At 40.5% G+C, this 21765-nt stretch overlaps 1 protein-coding gene across 1 annotated transcript in view; it reads left to right on the top strand.

Annotated features, from left to right (window-relative positions):
• LOC122811467 (HLA class II histocompatibility antigen, DM beta chain-like) overlaps nucleotides 1-21765 on the top strand; it is a 211668-nt gene that overhangs the window by 119833 nt on the left and 70070 nt on the right. The window contains exon 4 of the mRNA XM_044083322.1: nucleotides 3669-3782. Within this exon, the coding sequence (XP_043939257.1) occupies nucleotides 3669-3782 (114 nt within the window). The remainder of the gene's footprint in view (nucleotides 1-3668; nucleotides 3783-21765) is intronic.

Below are 21765 nucleotides of genomic sequence, written 5' to 3'. Positions count from 1 at the left end.
AATTCCTTATTTGGGTCTTGCTCCTTGTAATTGAACAACGTTTGCTGTTCACCAGTCACCTGACAATGCACCAGTTTCTAAAGAATGACTAACCCCACAAGTTCTCCACAACCACTTTGGCCAGCTGTTTCAGTACTCATGGGGACCCTATTCAGTACTTGTGCTTTACCTCATTAATTCTTTTTGGGCTCATTCTTCCCACTCCTATTGGGACAGTACCTGTATCTAAACCTACAGAAGAGATGCATGATCATAGACTATTTGGTAATGTAGTTAAAGCTTAGATGCCCAGAAGCTGAATGTTGTTTGGGGAACATTGACAGTTAAAATGGACTATGTTTTCATATGTAACGATGATCACATTGCAAGACTGTATGACAAACAGTAGGTAGGGCTAGTGGCGATGCACAGGAATTGTTGAATGTGCCATTGTGTCACTTGATAGTGAGCCCCTAGGGGTGTACAGGAAATGTTTAATATACCATTTTATCACTCGATAGTAAGAACTTAGGGATGTATAGGAAATGTTGAATGTGCTATTGTACCACTTGGTAGTGAACCCCTGAGGTGCACGTGTCATTGTACTACCTTACAGTGAGACCCTAGGGGTGAACAGGAAATGTTGAATGTACCATTCTATCACTTGATAGTTAGAACCAAGGAGAGCATAGGAAATGCTAAATGTGTCATTTTACCACCTGAGAGTGAGACCCTGATGGTGCACAGAAAATGTTGGATGTGCCATTGGACCACTTGATAGTGAGATCCTGGGGTGCACAGGAAATGCTGAATGTGTCATTGTACCACCTGGTAGTAAGACCCTAGGAGTGCTCAGGAAATATTGGATGTGTCATTTTACCACTTGATAGTGAGACACTAGAGGTACACAGGGAATGTTGTATGTGCCATAGTATCACTTGATAGTAAGACCCATACCTCTCAACCTCTTAGAGCAAAAAATCTGTCCAAAGTCATGAATAATAGGGAGACAATTTTTAAATATTTCTCTTCAAACTTAGAAAGTTGATAGAATGTTAAGTTTTACATTAGCATGACTTTTCTAAAGGGTATAAAGTCTGAAACTCAAATGTCATTATTTTCTGACTTCAGTCTTTAATGATTTGCCAGAAAACCACAACTGTATTAAAAACAGATCAAAAATATGAGACAAAAATCTGGACATTCTGCAGAAATCTGTAGAGTTGAGAGGTATGGTGAGACCCCAGGGATGCACAGGAAATGTGGATGTGCTATTTGTACCACTTCATAGTGAGACCCCAGGGTTGCATAGGAAATGTTGGCTTTGCCATTATTCCATTTGGTAGTGAGACCATAACTTGTACACGTTTATAGGGTATTCCTAGCTAAATCACATAATAAGTATGATGGAGGTATTTAGAGGCTAATGCTACTGAGGGTTCAAGAAAGCCTTGCAAGATATTTAGAGATCACAAATTATAGGTGATGGTTTACTACTTTCATTTGTGCATGTTACACTCTGTTTGATATTTGGAGGTCAATAATGTGGAAAGGAGCAGACTGAAAGATGACATGTTAAGAAGTCCACAGTTAACCTTACAAAAGCAATGAAATTACAACACTACAGTCTGTTTCACAAAAGTAAAATAACCCAAATTATGTTAAATAGTGGTACATACTTGGATTGACATTCATAGGTGGTTACTAGACTGTTGGACCAAGAGCCATTTTAAGACTAGCCAAGGCTACTTCTGGTCTATGCACAGAAGTAGTCAATATGAAAAGTATTATCCTAACTAATATCCCCTCAACAAATCCTTAGTTACCACCATACTAACGTGACCTCCCATAAAGATACCCATGATACTTGGCACACGAATGGTTTGGGGTGCACAGCTGGGCTTGTAAAGGCTCTAGTGGTTGTTCACCTAGTAACAAACTATGAGCCTATAAACCTACAAATTTACCAAAATATTGGTGACATGTCAATACAACAAGAAATGTTACAGTTACAATATAGGCTTATACGTATCAAGCACTCATAGGCTCTTCCTGTCTGTTACTGACATGGGTGACAAGCCAGGAGTAAATTTGCAATATTCCATCTGTTGGTCCATGGATTAGAGATGAGCTTTGCTTCGTGTGGATTGTTAGTCATTTCCAGAGAAGGGGTAATTTTTGAGACACATGCCCATCTCTCCAACATGCCCTGTTTATGTCACAGACAAAGGTTAAGTCCTCAGAAGGCGTACTTCTGATACTGTTTGTTTTATGGACATCCAACAAATCCATCAGTGTGGGATCAGAGGATGTTTTGTAGGCTATATATAGATCACCATGCAGCAATCTGTTGGAGACACAGTATAGAAATAGGGATTTGAGACTGTCCACATAGGACTTGCTTGGTCAGGTACATGCTGAAGGGCGCATTGTATTCAGTGACTGGTCTGATGAGAACCGGGTACAGTGGAACAATGATGTTCTTAGACCTGGATGCCATGTACTTACTTATACATTGTGTAGCATAGAATTATTTTCTCACTACAATAGACATATGACAGTCAAAAGTCAGGTTACTGTCAGCATGTGTGCCTAGATCCCTGACCACTGTGTCTACCTTTAAGAGGTGTATTATCAATATCGTAATTTCCTGGGGTGGCCATCTTTTGAAAGGGTACTGTTATGTATATTTTCACACTGAGCTTTAGTCTGTGACTCTAGCACCAGTTGTTTGTCTGCATCAGACACTCTTGAAGGGTATCTGTAGCTTTAGGGGATTCAGTGAACATGCCTTGCTTGCAGTCGAGAGGCACTTGAAATTTGCCTTGACTTCAGAAAAGTAGATACCAAAAAGGAGAATCCCCAAGACTGATCCCTGTGGGACTCTGCTAGTGAATGTCCTTTTATGGAGGTAAAGTCCCATATCCTAACTTCTTGACTCCTATCAGTGAACCAGTTGGCTATCTATTAGGTGACATATGGGTTTATACCTAGTTTTGTAAGTTTATCTACAATGCCCAAGTGAGGTATTGTGTCAAATACCACGGCCAGGTTGAGGTAGGCAGTGTGCAGTGTTTCTTCTCGAAGACGTCCACCAGGTTAAGTTGGCATGACCTGCCTTTTATAAGACCAAACTGAGTAGGATTTAGTGTGTGCAGGTTTCCTGTCATTGTTTATCAGATCCATGGTAATTCTTTCCATCGCCTTGCTTATGAGTCTAATCAGACTTAGGGGGTCTGTAGTTTTTGGGGCCATGATGGGCAACCTTTTGTGTAGAGGGATAACCATTGTAGTCCCTAATTTATTTGGTATGAAGCCTTTCAGGAGGTATGGATAAATAGATATGCTAGTTGAGATGATGCAAACAAAGACACTGGCAAATTTAAAAAGTGGAGAGTAAATGCAGAAAAACAAAAAGAATCATTCTTAAAATATTAACACATGATTTTAATAATGGATCATATTTTTAATCCATAGCTTGCTTTGAGATGTTGAATTTATTTTTATTTTAAATAAACTGATGCAGTAGTTATTTATATGTGTGCTTGGCATTTTTAAGGGTCAAATTAAGAAATAACATAAAAAATGACTATGTGAGAGAAAACATGTGTTCTTTTATCTATAAACAAGAAGGCATTTAAATAATTACTTTTTTTTTGTTGCTGTTACTTGTGTTTCCATCATAACAGAGCCAGGCATAAACAACTATGAGACATACTATAGCACCGCTGCTACGATTGTGTTTGTTGTAGGACTCCTGGTCTTGTTCCTGGGAATCATCTTCTGGAAATCAGCTTACAGTGGTATGTCTTTGTGCAAACATATTATAACTTGATAGTAATCCATAGGAAAAGCACTGCTTTTACTTATGTCTGGCTTGAACTTGCACATTATTTCCAGTGCATGTTTGTGGGGTGTTGGTATATGAGAGTGGCATGATGTTTTTGTATTTGCATCTTGTTGGGGGCAGGATGTCAATAATGAAAGCATTAATGACTACAACTTGGCCTTCCCTGCTTCTGGGCAAATATTAAAGGTTAATGCATATGTAGAATGAGAGAATTAAACTATTACATTATAAACATAATCAAGGACAATGTTATGGATTCTAGAACTGCTTCTGACGTTTCCCTGTAGCCTTGGCTAGTTTTATAGATGTTTCATTAAAGGTTTGGAGATGTAGTTAGGTATGGATGCAGAAGATGACACTCACCTGAGGCAGCAGTTTAGTGGGGCAAACAAACATTTGCAGTGAGATCTAAAAATCTTAGGGATGGATTCAGTAAACCCTACACAGCTTGCTAAAACCGAGCTCACACAACAGAGCACAGATTTTGTTCCAGTAATTTTGTTCCAGTAATTGGCTATACATGATGTGTAGAACTGCACAAACAAGGTAAACATTGTAGCATGCTAATTACTGCTTAAGCAGCTGAACTGTATGCTAATCAACAAATTCAAGAAGGTGAAGCTATTCAACAAGCTATAGAAATCATGTACACTTAATGTAGCCTTTTGTCTTGTATTCCAAAAGGTTTACTATCAAAATTTTGAACCATACTCCGAACCATACTCCATCGACTGCACTATCGTCGAACACGGAAGTTCGATAATGGTACCATCGGTGTCAAAAAAAAACAATCTATGAACGGGTTTTAACATGGGATGAGGTAGGGGAGATGTTTGTAGTTCGGAATAACACTGAACACCTACCTCGACCCATGTTAAAACCGTTCCTAGATTGTTTTTTGACATTGATGTTACCGTTTTCGAACTTCCGTGTTCAATGATAGTACAGTAGACGGAGTACGGTTTGAAATTGTGATGGTAAACCATTCCAAAACCTATTGAGATACAGAAACTATACTGGAAGGAAAGAATGTTAGAGGCTGTTGCTGCTCTTCTGCATGTGCATGTGTAACACGCTCAAGTCTATGCTGCTGCTGCTAATAGACCTCAGGCAAGAAGGAGAAGGGTATTTAGATCCAGTTTAACTTTTCCTGCTCTGCATGAGGTGGAAATAGTAGAGCACTACAGAGTGAATAGAGACACACTCCAAGAACCTGCAACATCTGTCATCCTCACATGAGAGCAAGGGGCAAAGTGAGTGGAACCAATATCTGTGCAAAGAACTTATGTGTAGCTACAGGGACCTTTCAGAGACCCACAGGGGACATGCTGGGGGTGTCACAGGTATCAACATCTAGAATCCTCCACCAATTCTTGAATGCTATGCTACAGCATGCCAGTGACTATAAATATATATATATATATATATATATATATATATATATATAGAGGAAATTACTAGACTATCGACCAGTAAATCATTTTAAGCCTAGCTGTTTCATCCCAATGTAATACCATGAACATTCTAGTCAATACCCAAGACTGCATTTAATGATGACTGCCCATGTCCAGGGAGTTGTATATTTCCCCCTTACCCTGAGAACAGATCTAGAACTGCACAGGAGTTCTACCCTATAACACACTTCTCTGAAGTTTTGGGTGCCATAGACTGCATGCACATTGAGATCAAAACACCATCTGGGGACAGGAAAGCGTCCACATTAACAGTAAGGGGTTCCAGTCCATTAATTGCCAGGTCATTTGTAATGCTAAAGGAATCATCCTGAATGTGTGTGCTGGCAGCCCCTGCAGTTACCACAACTCCAATATCTGGCACAACTCACAGCTCTACCAGAGGTTTGCCAGGGGTGATGTCCCACAGGGACATTTACTGGGGGATGCAGAGTATATGCTTGAAGGCATGGATGATGACGACTATCAGAAATGCACATACAGTCTTAGAGGAATGCCATAAATGAGGCACACACTCAACCAAATAGTGTCTATTTGGGCTGCTGAAGTCATGGTTTCAGTGCCTACCTACATGGAAGGGGGGCTTTGCAGTACTATTCCAGTACTTGTGCCAAAATTATCACACTCTGTGCTATCCTACAACACTATCTTCCTGGGGCACCATCACTGGCAAGGTCACCACATCCACACACAGGTGAGGAGTCACAGGGGAAATCTCCAGCTGCTATGGGTGTAGGTAGATGTAGACAGGCACAATATGCCCTGTCCCTGGTCAAGAGGCAATGGATAGCAGACATGCTGACCACCTGTACTCCTTTCATTACATGCACATACAAACAGTAAAATTAATGCCGGACAATACTTATACCTTTACTTACCCATGTAATGGCTGTGTACTGCTAGCATCAGACAGAGTCATCCCCGAATGACAACAGTTGTAACTGCAGGACTATCAAGGTAAGTGATTAACTTGTAAAAGAAAAATAAATGTTCAAGAACATGAATGGATGGCAGATACCTGCATACTGTTACTTGAAAATGAACCTAAGTAGAATGTGTGTGAGTTGTCCAGCAATGACATCAGTATGTGACAGGACTGACTTATGTAATATATATTTATGCAGTTTATCAACTAACAGAACTCATGCATCTCAAATACCAAATGTAGAAAAATAACAACAAAGCTCTACGTATCTCTCCATTCTCAGAAGTGCAGCAATAAGAATGACTACCATATCAATGATTTCAAGGAAGGAATCACAAAACTAACATGATGTAATAAATCAGAAAAAAATGTTCAAATGACATCACCAATACATATCCTAATGACACAGTCAGCTATCCATCCTATGAATCAGATGATATAGATATGTAACCCTGAATCAAAAAGATAGAAACAGGGTGATAGCACAGTTATCATCATTTGCACAGGGTGGGGTTGGGGGGGGGCAGAGGCCAAGGCCGAATAAAAAGTAGTGAGAGTGTGTGAATAAGAAACACAGGCAGGCAGAAATGTAAATAATATCAAATGGCCACTGAGACGGAATGACTTGCAGCCCTTATTAATGTTTCATGCAGCTGGTATGTGCAGGTGTCTGTATGGGCACTGTATGTGAAATGTGTGTCTGAATGTCTGCATGAACAGAGCCAAGCTCTGTGTTAGCATTACGTCCTGGCATGGTGAACAGGTGTGAGCTGTGCTTTGTAGTGGTATCAGTTCATCTTCATCACCCCCGACTGTGAGAACTGTCTCTGCTAGGAGTTGCACTGGCCTGTCCATGGTCAGCTGTGGTGTTGCTACCTGAACGTGAGTGATGCCTGCTGGATGAGCTCTTCTCATGACCACGCCAAGGTCCACGACCCTGTAGCCTACCACATTTGGGTGTGGACACCTCAACTACTGATGGAGCAGTGGAGGTAATGCCACTACTGGAATGGAATTGAGCACTGCCACGTTGGCTAATACCAGATGATGTTGCAGCCCTATGGCCATGTGGATGCTGTCCCCCTCCCAGCAGGCGTTCCTTCCCAGACACTGCCCATTCCAGTGTGGCATTCATCTTATGCACTGACTCAGCCACATGATGGAGGCAGTCATGCATGTCAGCGTGTGGTTCACCTGGAACCCTAAGCAAGTCCTTGGAGGCTGTAGTGGAACATGCCTGTTTTTCCATGACGTCCCTAAACATATGCCAAGTGGCATGTAATGACATACCAGCATCAGGTGGAGGTCAGACAACAGGCCTACTCAGATCACCACTACCATGGTACCTTGCCCACATTTTGGTTATAGCCAGAGCTGACCAGCAATGAAACCGCAGTAACTACACTACACTGATCAACTCTGCCACCCTCAACCTGTCGGCTATATGAGGGCTCAGTGGAATAGATATGCTTAGACGGGTCTACCTGAGATGGTCGACAAGCCATTTGATTGACTTTTATTTGGTCGACAATTCATTTGGTCGACAGGCAGATTTGCCCCCCCTCCCCAATGTTGTGCGACCCTGGAGTTGATATATATAGTTAGGGGGGGTGTGGGGGGCAAAGCCCCCCGCATAAAACTGCTTGTCGACCAAATGAATTGTCGACCAAATAAAAGTCGATCAAATGGCTTGTCGACCATGTGAAGTAGACCCGCTTAGACATACTAACTATGTCTGAAGGAAAGCCAGGAGATTTGTGAGTCACAAACTCAGTGACAGATTCAACCTCTGCACCCTCCCCCTGACTGTACCTCCATTTGGCCACCATCAACATCAGAGCCTACTGATACTCTGACATCAGGTAGTAGGAGTCCTACACTTCCACTGTCAGAATCACCTGTAATAATAAACAACAAAAACAGGAATAAAATTGCTACTCCACTAAATATTAACCCAAAATAGCTAACAAAATGTAACACTGGTCACACAGCTGCAGATGCTACAACAATACAACAATACCGACACTTTTACATGCATCAATATCACAATAGTAATGTATTTGTTCACAAAAATTAATCAGTCTGTGTACCCTTTGTCAACATAAAGCACTTGAAACATACTTCTCATTTAGTGCAACAGAATGTTTGGTGCCACACGCATGGCCAGAAATAGCCCATAAAAACCTTTACTGTTTTGTCCTCTGCATTTGCTCTGAGTTTGGCATTGTGCACCAATGCCAAATGGTGCTGAATGGCTATATTTGTCCTGTGTCAAAACCTGGAGAGTATTTGCCATCAGCTGCACTAGTCCAGTTATCATCAAGCAATGCTGGTCAAACTCACTGTGATAGAGGAACACAGAGTTAAAACAGAGTAAAGGAACTGCTCTGAAACAGTTGCTCTGACAGTTCTTTAGACTGCTGAATGTAACAAAATGTAACTTCCTATGCGGACTGTTGACATAAATCATCTGGACGAAAACTTTTATTGCCCATAGCATCCAGGGATTTATTCTAGATACATCTCATATTATTTCTTGGTGTGATGTAATATGTGTACAATATGTAACATTTGCCACAGTTATGAGTTCTCATGGACATATATTGAATAATGGCCAAAAAGGAGTATTTGAAGTGGCATTCATCCCCATGACTATCACATATATATCCAACCTTGTTCTGCTTGTCATAAACCTGTTGTACCTCTCCTAACTCTTTTTTACCCTTATGTCAGTCACAGCATGGCAGCTTTGTAATGAGAACAGACCAAAGTATGTCCATTAATATTCCATTACAACAAACATTGTTATGTGTATCTCCATCTCTCCTTGTAGTCACTCCTTCACTCCAACACCGCTTTACCTATGTGTATCTATTAGGGTGATGGATGTGCAGGTTATCTCATGGTTTCTGTATACTGATGTGACTTTGCTGATAGGTAATACAAACATGTTACCTTAATTCAATAGATTATCACTGCTCATGTAGTGTGTAAAGTTCCAGAATCTGCTGTATGATTCCCTTTCTGTTGTGTTCAGGTGAAGTGTTCACCTAATATGATGTGGAAACTGTCCTTACTATGAAGAATAATAATGAACACTCTTTTCAGGCTATCCAGCCCTACACAAATAGTTAGCATATCTGCTGAGTTTTAATAATCATTTCAAAAGATGTACCACCCCTTGTCATTTCTAGAAAGCTGTGTGCACAATGGACTTTTGATTTGCAGTGAGACCTGCAAAACAGCTATTATTTTTCAACTGTACCAAGGTAGGCATTACTGATAGAATTTGGGGAAGCTACATACTTTAGTGTAGAGTGTAGTCATTGATAGTCACATTTGCAATCCTGATCACATTTGCTTGGCTAATGCCATCCTGACACTATTTGTAAAAAAAGAGAATAATTTGGATTGGAATCATGGCTCACCTATGTTCTGACCAGGAGCCCACTACTCTTACACACTGTGCCACAGAGAAAGCTAGGTGCAGATATATTTTCCACACTCAGTACTGTCCAGAGCGCTGATGGATAAGCATCACCACTTAGCCTGTTTGCACAAAGGAAGACATACTACATTCGAATTTTTAATATTTTCTTTAAGCAGAGAACTACGTTTGCTCAGCTCTTAACTTCATGTAAATGAGGAAGGCAATGGCAGCATTTATTTATGTAATAAAACTTTGACTCCAACATTTTAAAGATAGACTACAACATGACCGTCATAGTAGCTGACAACAATTTCTCCCATAATATATCTTGCAAGCTACTTCACAAGTCCAAGATGAATTCAGGAAATGCAAATCACACATGCGCTAACACTTTGCCATCATCCACTCAAATCAGTTTCTCGGCAATGCACTTTGTGAAGAGGTGTTTAGCATATCTTACTGTGGTTATTGGGCTGTTATCTTCCATTACACACAAGAGGAGGGCAGTGACTTTCTGATATTCATGTGTGCCCTGTAGCATTGGACATACAAATGATATGTCAGTACTTGGGCCACTGTCAAGCAAACTACAGAAATACATATAAGTGCATTTTACATTTGGTATGGGTTTATGCTGCCAATAGACATTGGTCATCCACCATCATATCACATTGATACTGTTAGTAAATTCTATTAATATGAACATCACTTCATCTGAACATAAAAACACATACCTCCGTCCTTGCCGTACTAGTTTTTCTAAAGAGTGTTTGTGCGTGTGTTATCTAAACAACATCCTGAGAAACAGGTACATTTATGGCTCAGTTCTGCAATATACATTCATGACGGCTAAGTTACCAGGATGTATTTAAATGTATCTTTGCAAACTGCAATCACACAATCATATCACAACTCCTGGCTTTGCACACAAGTCTCATAACAGTATATGTTCCCTGTGACACTATGATAATGTCATCCTGTATAAAGAGCACTATGACACTGATAAAGTTGGATGTCTGTGATAGTGCTAGTGTTAAGTTGTGTGTTCTCCAGTTTGTGTAACTAGTTAGGCAGAGGATCAAATCTTGCAAAAGTTAACTTCTGTTTGTGTACATAGTCAGAACAGCTTGACTCCAGGTCCTTTTGCATCTCTCAAGTATCATTCAGAAAATAATTTTACAGTGCTACATGACTTCACAGCAGTTTCATGCAGCCATCCCAGCATCATCTCAACATCTACTGATTATGTCATCCTCTGTAAAGTGTACCCTAACAGTACTAAAATCAAACTTGTGCCATGGTGTTTGCATTAATTACTCTGTTCTCTAGCTTGTGTAACTAGCTGGGTAGGGGATCAAATCTCACAACTATCAACTTGTGTGTGTGTGTGTGTGTGTGTGTGTGTGTGTGTGTGTGTGTGTGTGTGTGTGTGTGTGTGTGTGTGCATTGTCAGAAGAGCTTGACTTCAAGTTCTGTTGCCTTCATTGAAGTATCATTCAGAAAATACTTTAACAGTGGTACATGACTCCGCAGCTATTTCATATAACCCTCCCAACATCATTTTCCCACCAACATCCCATATAAAGTGCACTCTGACATTGATAAAGTCAGACTTGTGCCATGGTGCTAGCACTAAGTACGGTGTTTTCTAGCTTGTGTAACTAGATAGGTAAGGGTTTTAATCTAACAGCAGTCAATGTGTGTGTGTGTGTGTGTGTGTGTGTGTGTGTGTGTGTGTGTGTGTGTGTGTGTGTGTGCGCATTTGTGTGCTCATTGAACTATCAGTATAGAGACAATCTCATACAATGAGTCCACATCTGTGTCACACAATTCTCTCAACATCTTCTCACCGCACATTAATTATGTCATCTTCTGTAAAGTGCAATCTAACACTGTTAAAGTTAGACTTGTGCTGTGGCACTAGTGTTAAGTAATGTGTTCTCTAGCATGTGTAACTAGGTAGGGGCTCAAGTCAACTTGAATGTGTGTGTGTGTGTGTGTGTGTGTGTGTGTGTGTGTGTGTGTGTGTGTGTGTGTGTGTGTGTGTGTGTGTGTGTGTGTGTGTGTGCATATAACAATAATCAAGAGGGTGGAGTGTCAAATTTTGGTACAGTGCTTAATCTTGATATGACTACAGACAGTGGAGAGATGCCAGAGATTATAGAAAGAAAATGGAAGATAGTTGAGGGTAATAGTGAGTTAGTCAAAATTTTAGGTATTAAGCCCAACTTTGTTTATAGAAACAATTACAGCTTGAAGAATGTCCTGGAAAAGTGCTCCTCTAGTACCAGTGTCACACCCATTTTTCAACAGATGGGGATGTTTAAATGTGGACATTGCAACTTTTGCAGGTACATTCTAGAAGGGCCATTTATAAATTTACCCCATATTAAATATACCATTAAAGTGCCTGGTCATCTAACTTGTAGGGTAACAGGTTTAGTATATACCGCTTTGTGTAGTGGATGTGAAAACATTTTATGTGGGAATGACCATATGAACTCTAATGGAAAGAATGAGAGAACATATGTATAGTATCAAAACCAAGGATGACAACAATGCCTTATACAAACATTCAGTGGCATGTAATAAATTTAAGAAGTTTTTATTTTCAGTTTTGGAGGTGGTAAAAACAGATCCCACGGGAGGAGACTTTAAAAAGTCATAGAACAGAGAAAAACCTCTTGGCAAATAAAATTGGGGGCGGACAGAAAACCAGGACTAAATGATGCAATAAACATTAAATGCTTCTTGAAATATAGGAAGTTAACTATTAGGAAAATATAATTTACACTTCCATTTTATTTATTACTTATTTTTTATTAGCCTGACTGGAGTAGGTTGTATTTTCTAGTTACATACGCTTTTTAAATTTGAATATAGATTTAAGATATATGTCTTTTTAACTTGAGGAATTTTTTTGATTCAATGGGAATTTATATTGGCTAATTAATTATATGTAATAGGAATGCATTTAAGACGTATTGCTGGTGTTTTACTGTTTCATTTGTTTTTCTGATGGAGTCTTAGAGAGACGAAAGTGGAAAATTAAACTGTTTATAAGCTACAAATCTGCATCTTCCAGTCTTTATTGACCATCAGTGCCATTGCTTATAGTGATTTTTGGTGGTTTCAGCTGTGGTTATACTTTGTTTCATCAAATAGAGAATAGTTGCATGACTGCCGAATCATACACCAATGCACTGTACGAACACATACACAAATGCATGGATCTCACCATACCCAATAGAACCAAGACGCTCTCCTCCAAAAAAGGAAGCCAACCTGGTGGTCCCCTGCAATAAATTCTACAACAGAAGGGGGAAACTAATGTGGAATAAGGTGAAGTCCTAAGACTGGAAAAACTCCCTTATCAGCCTGAACAAAAAGTTGAGATCCCTCATCAAATCCTCTAAAGCTAGCTATGAAAACAGAATTGCAGCAAATAAGTAAAGACAACCACAAGGCTTTCTGTAGTTAGGTAAAAAATCTCCAGGGCAATACCCAGATTTGCTTTGAATTACTGCACAATGGTACCTCCTATACCAAGCCAACAGATATGGCCAATATACTGGCTGACAGATTCAGTGCCAACTTTACCCCTCCCCCCCAAAAGACCAATCACAATACCAGTAGATTGCCAGGCACCAGTATTACTGTTGCACAGGTTAAAACAGTACTGTCCAAGGCCAAGAATACAGCTTCAATGGGACCTGACAATATCCATGGCTGTGTTCTACATTAACTACAGAGTGAACTGGCACCACACCTGTGTGCCCTGTTCAGTCACAGCCTCAACTCAGGCTTTGTCCCTACCGAATGGCGCACTGCTACAGTCATCCCTCTCTTAAAAGGTGGATTGACTACAGACCCTGGGGACTATCACTGCATTAGCCTGATGAGTCTGATATGCAAAGCTATGGAATGTATCATCATGGATCTAATAAACAAGGATATAGGGAATCTCCAAACTCTGGATCCCACACAGTTTGGTTTTGTGAAGGGTAGATCATGCCTGTTCAACCTGGTCGACTTCTTTGAGTCAGTCACCAGAGCTGTGGATGAAGGCAAAGTGGTTCATACAGCCTACCTTGATCTGCCCAAGGCTTTTGATACCATTCCCCACTCAGGAATCATAGAAAAACTCACTAAGCTAGACATAAACCCCTATTATCACTAGGTGGGTTGCAAACTGGCTCACAGATAGAACCCACAGTGTGAAAGTAGCTGACTCCAAGACAGACTGCCAACCAGTCACAAGTGGAGACCCACAGGGTTCGGTCCTGGGTCCTCTCCTGTTTTATATCAGTCCAGACCAACACAAAGGGACTCTGGCTTAAAAAAATTGCAGACGATTGCAAGTTGGGAGCTATTATTAACTCCCCAAGTGATGTTGACATCCTGAAGAAAGGACTCACTGAGACCAGCGACTGGTGTGAGAACCATGGCCTTAAGCTCAATGCCAAAAAAAGTGTCGTCATCCCCGTTGGGAAAAACTTGGTTCCCATGAATTACCACATCAATGGTAGTCCAGTGAACACAGAAGGCATTGTAAGAGATCTGGGAAGACAGGTTGACAGCAACCTCTCTTTTCACCACCACATTGCCACTGTAGTCAGAAAGTCTTTCTATGTGGCACATCTCATTGCTAAGGGTTTTGCACCTAGGAAGAAAGAGGTCATTGTCTCCCTCTACTCTTCTCTCGTTAGGCTGGTCATTGAGTACAATGCCCCATTTGGCATGTACCTCACTAGACACCTGCAACAACTGGAGAGGCCACAAATGTACCTCACAAAGATGATCCTAGGCCTTAAACACTTGTCCTGTATGGACAGACTTGAAACACTCCAACTATTCTCTGTCTCATTTCACCTACTTAGATGCGATCTCTGCTTGACTTACAAAGCCGTGTCTGACCAGTTCTGTTAGAAATGCTACATCTAAAGAAATCTCAATCCCTCCACACTACACACTTCAGAAACCTCAACCTCATTACCACAATCAACAGAACATGCTGGAGGGACAGGTTCTTAACCCAGACTGCCCATGCTATGGAATAGACTTTCCATACATGTCAAACAAAGCACCTCATTGGCCCTCTTCAAGAGAAATCTTGATGAGTGGATGGCAGATAGAAAATTCACCCATGGGGTCATTCCAGTGGCTCTACTTGACAGAGGCAGTGGGAACTAAGGTCAGGTAGCACGATGCCTGGGTAATTCTATGGGCTAGGCTTGTAAAGGCTCCAGGGCCATTAGCCTATTACACATCTATGAACCTGTGAGCATGTTTAGATTCACTTGCAACCTTGGGGAATTCATTGTATGCACAATTGTGTTGCTGTTCAGAAAGATTATTCAGGTGTTCTATAGAAGCATTGTGGGACTGTCAGGTTCATAGGTTCATAGATTAGTACTAAGCTAACTGCCCTTGTGAGCCATTTTAAGCTTAGCCAATTATCCCTTGTGAGACTCAAACCCTGCACCTTGTGTTTGTAAGGCAAACACCTTAACCATTAGGCCACTCTCCCAACCCCAGCATTTGTGTCATTAACTGTTCTATATGAACCAAATCCACTTCAGTTGTAATGTGTCCATATATGGTGTCCATACCTCTCAACTGTTCAGATGTTTGCGGAATGACCACATTTTTGCCTCTTACTTTTGGTCTATTCTTCATAAAATCTGTAATTTTCAGGCAAATCTTTGAGGACTGAAGTCACTAAATAATACTAAATAATGACAGATGTGAGTTTCAGACTTTGTATCCTTCAAAAATATCATAATGATGCAAAATATGTAATTCTAGCAACTTTTAAAGTTTATAAGGGCAGTATTTAAAATCTGTCCCTATTTTTGGGCCTTTGTCCCCACATTATTTCTGGTGTTGTCCAGATTTCTTATATTGAGAGGTTGAGAGGTATGATGGTGTCAGTGCCCTCACCCATACATTTCCACTGATAAATATGCAGGCATATGATGTACGACTGACATGAAATAGGTTGAGTTGTACAGCTGTGTTGACAGGTCCACTGTGTTGCACGTGATTCATAACTAACATTGTATTTGGAGGTGATGTCACAATGCATTCTGTAACTACATCTGAAATCTTAAGGGAAATATTCAGCTATGTGGAGAGCTGGTTATGGATGGCACCACCCATACTCAACCACAGGAAATAGACAACCTTCTAGATTACAGATTTGGATCAAACTTCAATCCCATCTCCGCTGGTCATTACCCAAAGTATACCTGCCAGAATCACTCAGCCTTTTATCTCAAGAGAGCAAGTCAATTATCTCAAGACAGCAGGTCATCTCTACCCTCTGTATGGCTAAAAAACATGACATCAGTAGGCCCTGACAACATCCTAGGTTGCTTTTTAAATAACTTCAAACCTGACTTAGCAGACCCACTTGGATCCCTACTTAACCACAGCCTCTAGACAGCCTATGTTTGGCAGAATAGTGGACAGCAACATTCATCCCTCTGCACAAGGGGGGACCACCAACATACCCAAGGAATTATAGACACATAAGCCTGAATAGCTGCATCAGTAAGGCCATAGATATAATCATCATGGACCTTATCGACAAGGACATAAGTAATCTCCCAACTCTGGTTTCAACCCACTGCAGATTTTTTAAGAGTAGAACATGTTTGTTAAATCTGGTTGACTTCTTCAAAAAGGTCATCAAGGCCATGGATGAGGGAAAGACTTAGCATCCTGCCTATCTTGACCTGGCCAAGACATTTGAGACAATTCCCCGCTGCTATTATAGAGAAGGTCTCTCAGCTGGGCAATAAAGCCTTTTGTCACCAGGTGAGTAGCCAAATGGCTGATTGACAGGACACATTTTCAAAGTCGGTGAGTTCACTTCTAGCAAAAGGCTAGTCACCAGGAGAGTACTGCAGGTTTCTGTACTAGACCCTTTCCTATTTGGTATTTATTTCTCCAAAGTCAATGCAAATGTGGACAGTCTTTGTCTGAATGCAAATTGGAAGCAATCATGGAATCCATAAACAATACTGATGTACTGCAGAAAGGATTAGCTCATACAAATGATTGTTGCCAGAAATATGAAAAGAAGCTAAATGCAAAAAAGTCATAATTATTCCACTTTGTAAAGCAAGTACACCACCTGATTACAATATAGACAGCAACCCCATGAGAGTAGACCAAGTGGTATGTGATCTGAGTACTTAGGTTGATGCTAATCTGAACTTCGACCACCCTGTGTCCACAGTGGTGAGAAAGTCCTTCCTTGTGGCACAACTCATAAGTAAAGACATGACATCCAGATCAAAGGACATTATAATTCCATTGTACTTGGCCCTCATCACACCAGTAATTTAGTACAGTGTGCCCTTTTGCATGTACCTCACCAGACAGCTGAAGGAAACAGAGAGTTTATTTACCAGGAAGATACAGGTTATAAAAAACAAGCCCTACAATGAAAGCTTGAAAACCCTATCACTGTATTCTGTCTCCTACAGACTTCTAAGGGACGATCTGCATCTGGCCTACAGGGCAGTATCCAGTTAGGCCCTGATGGAACTTTTACACATTTGTAAATCAAACTGCATGAGGGTCGCTCATTCCAAGGATCACAAGCTACCCTGGCTCTGACATAATAAATCATGTTGAAGGGATAGATGCATCACTCAAAGACTAAGCCTTCTGTGGAACAAGCTTCCCATTCACATAAGGCAAAGCCTTGCATGACCCTCTTCAAACGCAACTTTAATCAATGGATGTGTAATAATAAATTTAGTCTGGGAGTGGCACCCATGTCCCTTATGGACAGAGGCAGTCATTATGATATACCATAGCATAGGCTCATACCTCTGAACTTTGTTAACCTAACTACTGAAAATTGTTAAATTCAGGTTAAATATGACTAGGCTTGTATGATCTCTTGGCCAGTTAGCCTAGTACTCTCCTATGAACCTATGAAGTACAATTGTAGCAAAAATAAAAATAGCAAAAGGGATGTCGGTGTTAGTATTAACTGAATGTACTCATTCCACGGGCTGACGTATTACGTTTCTGAGGGGCGTATAAAGGCATTAACACCTCCACATAATTTGACGGGCACAATCTCAACAGGGATTCAGGCATCTTCTTTGGCTTCCTTGGTTCCTTCTTCCAGCCACAAAAAGAAAACCTTTCAAGGCAGCCATTGCACCTTTATCAGATGACAAACAGGTGATCAGGCTGAAGTCACTTAGAAGACGTGGTATTCTTCAACAGACGAATTGATGGTGGAACGTCGCAGGACAACTTCTACAGCTTCACTCTGTATCCATCAACGAAGTACTGGAACTGTTGATGCACTGGAACTGCCAATCTGTTGAACTCACAGAAAATTTAAGCTTCCTGACCAGCTGCAAGATCAAAAGGGTTGTTACCCTCTGAGCTTCTGTTAGCCTGGGAAACAGAAAATAATGATTAATCTGAAATGAGTCGGCGGTACTGTGTTATCAATTTAAGGACAGAGAGACTCAGAGCATTTAGCATTTGTCTTCAGAACATCCAACATCACCAGCACTGCTGTGCTCTATATGTGTTACACATTCTGATCGCCCCTAGCGAAACCAACCAAGTGCCCATCTAAGGATAGTTCGCTCCCTAGAAGCAACAAGTACAAACAAACTGCAGCGATCAGTAGGAAAAAAGTAGCCCATAAAAGAAGAACTTTGACAAGGTGTTACACATTCTGATCGCCCCTAGCGAAACCAACCAAGTGCCCATCTAAGGATAGTTCGCTCCCTAGAAGCAACAAGTACAAACAAACTGCAGCGATCAGTAGGAAAAAAGTAGCCCATAAAAGAAGAACTTTGACAAGGTGTTACACATTCTGATCGCCCCTAGCGAAACCAACCAAGTGCCCATCTAAGGATAGTTCGCTCCCTAGAAGCAACAAGTACAAACAAACTGCAGCGATCAGTAGGAAAAAAGTAGCCCATAAAAGAAGAACTTTGACAAGGTCTTGAATTTAATTAACAGCAGCTCCATGATTAACTGTAAACCTAATCCTTAGAACCACTAGTACACTGGGTTCAGAACGCGGCAGCATTCTACCACGCTAAATCCCAAAAACAACCTCTTACAGCTACAAATTGATAGTCCCTGTAAATTCTAAGCTGAAAATTGTAAGAGGTTTGTGTTAAACAAAAAAAGAAATTTGGAGAAATTACCATCTTGTCGTTTGCCATATTTCCTGCCAATACATAGTTGGGAGTGGGATAGCGGGATTTTAGCCTCTATCCCTCCCCCTACCTCTGACGCATACGAGGTTACTAAGCTACCCAGGTGTACCGCCATATTTCGAATCACTGCTGTGATCCTGAACCCAGTAGGTAGTCGCACATACAGGATTTGTAAGTATTGTCCTACTAATTAAATATTTCTGTAAATATACTAGCGACTACTTGCAGGGCATATTGAAGTTACTTAAAGGACAGTATTTTATCTATAAGTGGCAACTGCAGTCAACTTGGTAGCGTGTGTGTGTGCACGAGTCACCTAATGCATTTCGGCGACTCAATTCTTGTCGGATTAAGTAAGGAAGCTGTGTAAAACATTCTAGTAATATATAGTGAACTGGCGACCTTAAATTAGCTCATTTGCTGTCTAATCTTCACAAACTTACCATGGTTTATGTGTTTGCTGGAGTATTACTTTATAACTGAATGCCATCAGCCGTATTTACAGCGTCTGCTCTCTGTTACACGCAAAGTGATCGTTTAGATAATATAAGACTGTAAAGCTCTTGCTAAATGATATAGTTTTACAAGATGAACCAACAGGAGTAGTGTAATGAAGTGATAGAGCGTTTTATCTCTGTTTGCATAGCTGTTGTATAATGTTCCCTGATGCTATACATTGACCATAGATGTGAACTATTTAAAGGATGCATAGGCATACTAAGTGATTCTTAGTTTGGAATCCTTTTAGAGCTTTTTTATCACTACTGCATAACTTTTCAGCAAAATACGACAAGTCTTGATGCATGTACATGTGCTTTTCTATCTCTATCCAGGTGTTACACATTCTGATCGCCCTAGCGAAACCAACCAAGTGCCCATCTAAGGATAGTTCGCCCTAGAAGCAACAAGTACAAACAAACTGCAGCGATCAGTAGGAAAAAAGTAGCCCATAAAAGAAGAACTTTGACAAGGTCTTGAATTTAATTAACAGCAGCTCCATGATTAACTGTAAACCTAATCCTTAGAACCACTAGTACACTGGGTTCAGAACGCGGCAGCATTCTACCACGCTAAATCCCAAAAACAACCTCTTACAGCTACAAATTGATAGTCCCTGTAAATTCTAAGCTGAAAATTGTAAGAGGTTTGTGTTAAACAAAAAAAAGAAATTTGGAGAAATTACCATCTTGTCGTTTGCCATATTTCCTGCCAATACATAGTTGGGAGTGGGATAAACCCCGCTACGCTCGGGCTCGCTCCGCGCCCCTCCCTGCCCCCATATCCCACCCGCCCCCAGTAGTGCTACATTTATACCTAACTAACCACACCCCCACTTCTCTTCTTTAGCCAATCAACCCGACCTTAAATCCCCACCCACATCTCTAGCAAATTCTTCCATCTAGCCCTATCATATCTTATCAATTTAATCAATCATTGCCCAAAGAAAATGAAGGCTACAACACCCATCACAATTAAACCAATGCTAAAAATTGTATCCTGTACTCTACTACTTATTATCAAACTATATCTGATAACTAGATATGAAGACCAGGAACTATCAGGTTTTTACTACCCCAGAGGCCAAACTAGTACCATCCCATCCCTAAGCTGTACTAAACCTAACACCATCCATCTGTCCAGTAAAATATATCATCCCAATCATCACAACCCCCTTAAACTTAAACTTAAATTAAAGCACCCCAAATACATGCATGAACTTAAACTATTACTCAAGCTTATGAGACTATTAGACTATCTAAGAAAAATATAACTATAGATGGAGATATTCATCCCAACCCAGGCCCCTTATCCACTCCAATTGCAAATGCCCTACCGCTTACTCAACCAAACACTCTTCAAATATATCACTTAAACATAAGAAGTATAAATAATAAGATTCATAACTTACATGCCCTAATAGCAATGTACCACCCAGATATAATGTGTCTAACTGAAACCTGGCTAAAGCAAGGGACCAAAGACAATGAGTTAATGCCACCAAGCTATAATATATATAGAGCTGATCGTCTGACAAAAAGGAGGCGGCATTGCGGTGCTCTATAAGAGCACACTGAATGTCACTATTAACTCTCCTCAACCACCCCAGATCGCTAATGCTGAAATACTTGCACTAAAACTACAAATAAATAAAGACAAAAGTATCAATCTAATTGTGATCTACATTCCCCGGAATAACTCTGACACCCTTGAACATATCCTCAGCTGGCTATCAAATAACTATCCTCAAGAAACCATTATCCTAGGTGATGTCAATATAGACTGGAAGCAATGCTCCTCAGAAGACAACCCTACCCACATCAACTTACAAGGATTCTGTCAGTTAGTATCTTCCCCCACCAGAATAGGTAATATTAATCAAAAGAGAGTATCCTAGACTGGATCCTCATCAACAGTCATCCCCAAACATATATGGCGGAACCCTTCCAAACAATCTAAGCGACCATCTCATCACCTATATTATGAAAAAGAAGGTAATAAACTCCACCCAGCCTAGGTATAGGCCAGTCAGAAATAAGAAGCATTTAGACCTCACTAAATTCCTGATGGAACTTAAATCCTTTAACTGGGCACCCCTTAAGCATCTCCCACTAGAGGAGGCAGTATATCTTTTAATAGGACATTCCTAGCTATACTTGAGTCCCATGCCCCAATAAGATCAATTAGAATAAAACAAATATTGCACCCTGGTTAACAAAAAATACCATATCACTAATCAAAAGTAGAAACAAAACCTGGAACACCTGGCGTTCAACCAAATCAACCCCAGACCGCATAAAATTTCAACAACTAAGAAATGAGACCAAAAAAGCAACATTATCTGATAAGAAAAATTACTATTGCCAACTCCAAAATAAACACCAAAACAACCCTCAAAA

Source organism: Protopterus annectens, chromosome 9.part0 (assembly GCF_019279795.1).
Source record: "Protopterus annectens isolate FY-2018-M chromosome 9.part0, PAN1.0, whole genome shotgun sequence".
NCBI lineage: Eukaryota > Metazoa > Chordata > Ceratodontiformes > Protopteridae > Protopterus > Protopterus annectens.
Note: the sequence above shows the minus strand (reverse complement) of the source record. Positions and strands in the feature narration are given on the sequence as shown.